This window comes from Austrofundulus limnaeus, unplaced genomic scaffold (genome assembly GCF_001266775.1).
Source record: "Austrofundulus limnaeus strain Quisiro unplaced genomic scaffold, Austrofundulus_limnaeus-1.0 Scaffold2220, whole genome shotgun sequence".
In the NCBI taxonomy this organism is placed as follows: domain Eukaryota; kingdom Metazoa; phylum Chordata; class Actinopteri; order Cyprinodontiformes; family Rivulidae; genus Austrofundulus; species Austrofundulus limnaeus.
In genome coordinates, this window is record NW_013954622.1 from 1,263 (window position 1) to 4,198 (window position 2,936).

At 35.0% G+C, this 2,936-nt stretch overlaps 1 protein-coding gene across 1 annotated transcript in view; it reads right to left on the reverse strand.

Moving 5' to 3' along the window:
- Positions 1-2,936, reverse strand: part of LOC106537269 (sodium/potassium/calcium exchanger 3) — a gene marked incomplete at its 3' end in the record, with an annotated part of 22,921 nt that overhangs the window by 699 nt on the left and 19,286 nt on the right. The window contains 3 exon segments of the mRNA XM_014034657.1: positions 1,466-1,519; positions 1,626-1,651; positions 1,841-1,915. Of these exon segments, the coding sequence (XP_013890111.1) occupies positions 1,466-1,519; positions 1,626-1,651; positions 1,841-1,915 (155 nt within the window).

Sequence of the window (2,936 nt, forward strand, 5' to 3'; positions counted from 1 at the left end):
AAAAAAAGAAAAAAAAAAGAAAAAAAGTATATATACATATTTAAATTGTAGCTATTTAAATTAGCTGTGGTGGCCACCTTGGGTTATTTTCTTTTTTAATGGCTGAATGTATGCCTTGTGTAAATTTATATTATCAGTTAGCCCAAACTGGGACTATCTATCATTTTTGGCTATACCTCAACAAATTTCAGCTCAATATATTTAAAAACATTTGAATCAGTCATTGGCATGAAATCGGCTGTGACGGCCATCTTGGGTATTTTTCTTTACTTATATGTGGCCCCCTAAATAATACCTTTGCCACCTTTGTGCCACCTCTCGCAAAAAAGTCTAGCTCCACCCGTGTTCATCACAAAGCTTTTTTAAATGGTTCAATGATTATGGAAATAAATAAATGAAAAATGGGAGAATCTCATTTGAACTCCACTTTAATTAACACATGATTGACTAAGTTGATATTTCTTGCTGGCATCTGTTTTTACAAATTAAAATCATCAAGATTAAAACTGTTACAGAAAAGTTGTGGTGAACAACAAAAAAATCTAATTATATGGTAAAAGAAAAACAAGTAATTATCCCACCATCCAAAACCAATCAATGCTTCCATTTTTCTTTTCCTACTTCCAAGCAGTCGGGTTTCCAACGCATCCAGAGTAAAACAAACACAGTGGTTAACTTTTGTGTGTGTCTTACGCACCGTGGGGATAAAATACTTCCAATTGTTTCTGCATGTGCACAAACACACATAGGCTATGGTTACACAAGGAATAACTAGTGATGCACTTACGCTCCAATATTGGGTGTATACATTACTGAAGATTACTTTTATTCATTCTGTTGAGTTAGAGAGAACTCTTTGACACAAAATCAAATAAAAAAGTAAAATAAAATACTTGTAACCAGCTGCTACAAACCTGACAGTATTAATGAAAAAGGCACCTGCAGTTAATTTTAAAGATTTTTTTTCTGTTTTGCCTTGAATATATTATTAAGAAATTATTGATGAAACTGGAAAATTATTTTTCTGGCACTCATGCACACATGCGCACTTAGATGTGTGCGCAGAGGGGTGTGAATGGGGGTGGGAGCTTCTTTGTTGTTGCACAAAGGGGGCATCTGAGGACAAAAAGCACAGTTTCACTGAACTAACATACACCTGATCGAGACGTAGTTGTGTTTTGTTAGGATTTATCTCCTTCAGAGTTTTCTTCTTTTGACATAATCTTGATTTTTTTTAGATGCTTTTTAATAATCAAGATATTCAACACATCTTATTGTGAAACAAAAACGGCAGGAAGTGATGCCATTAAACATATTTAAAAGGGACGCTCATTATAGTAAATATTGTTCAACCAATCCTAAAATGTATAAATTGGATTTTGTTAAAGGAAAAGAAAAAAGCTTGGAATTTAGACACAGGGATAAAAGACTGTTCACTAGAGTGTGTCTGGTGGATTATACTTACTTCATGATCAAAATGTAGACAAAATACATCAGAATCAGTGTGAGAGCTTCCCACCTACAAAACAATCATGTGTTTCTATGATTTGATGTTGCCAGGAAATAAATAATGTGAGGGTTAATAAATCTGAGAACAACGCTGAAATAATCAGTACTTCACTTACCAAACCACTTTTTCATCATATATGAACTGTGATGTGGAGGAGAGAAGGGAAAACCCCAGAGTTAGTGTTGACTTCACTCAGACGTTCTGATTAGTTTTAGTTAGTACAAGAAAAATCACAGCTGGGTGAGAAAGCAGTGGTTGTTACAGATCAGGGGGTATTCATGCTTCTGGTGGATCTTTAAGGTATTTGGAATAGTGTTAAATGCTGCTTACCACAATAAGAGCAGAGATGGACAGGGTGTAGTAGATAGAGTCTCTGAGCAGAGGCCAGCGGGACAGTCGGATGGTCTGAGACACAAAAAGACCTGATTTAACTTGCAGACAGTGAAGTGGACAACTAAACACATTCCTCGCTGCTCTGAATGAACAACACATCAGCTCTGACTGGTTTGGTGATATGCATGAAGCCAAAGTACAGCAAGAAAATGAAACTTTCAAAGCAAGTTGCACAACACAGTTTAGTTTAAAGGGAATCATAGCATTAGATACTGTTTGATAAAAATTACTTTAACTATATAAAAAATACTGTATAAATGTTAAATTGTTATAAATAAGAGAAATTTATTGTCACATGGACGTGGCCATGTTATTTACCCCGAAAAGCATTCTTGTTAATGGTCCTCTGGTGCAATAACGACACTTACAAGGAGCGCTGTCCATTTTGAACATTAATTTTGAACAATGTCTGAGGATCAGTCCTTTTAAATTAAACCAGAGTTGACAGAGAGGACGATGTAGAAACGAGTCAGCCTGCAACTGAAAATGCTTTAGCTTTCACCTTAGCTCCCAAGCTTTTATCTATACTTGGCACAAAACGCAAGGAAATTTGTGTTTGGTAAATTTTTTCTTGGTTGTAACAATGGTTCTTGGCAATAAATCTTATACCGTTGAAAAGTCTTTTTGTTTCTCTTTTAAATGGTGCCACATTTGTAAGGAACATGCATTTGTGAGATGAGCAGTAGAGCTGAATATGTGGGTTGTGCACAGGAAACATTTGTCAAAGCTTCTCCACAAAACAGCTTATTTTGCTGTTGCTATTGACACTTGTTTTTAGCTCCTGGCTTCCCCAGGTGCTACCAATCAGAAATAAGATTAAGTACAAGATGTATTGCCATGAACATTGTTACAACAAAGAAATGATCTATCAAACACATTACTGTATTTATTCGCGTATAATACGATCTCATGTATAATACGACCAACCCAATTTTGTCTTAAAAAGCATAAAAATTTTAATTCTCATACTACCTCCAATTTCATATGGACTTCAGGATTTTTCAACCTTTTTCAGTCTTTAGATATATATATA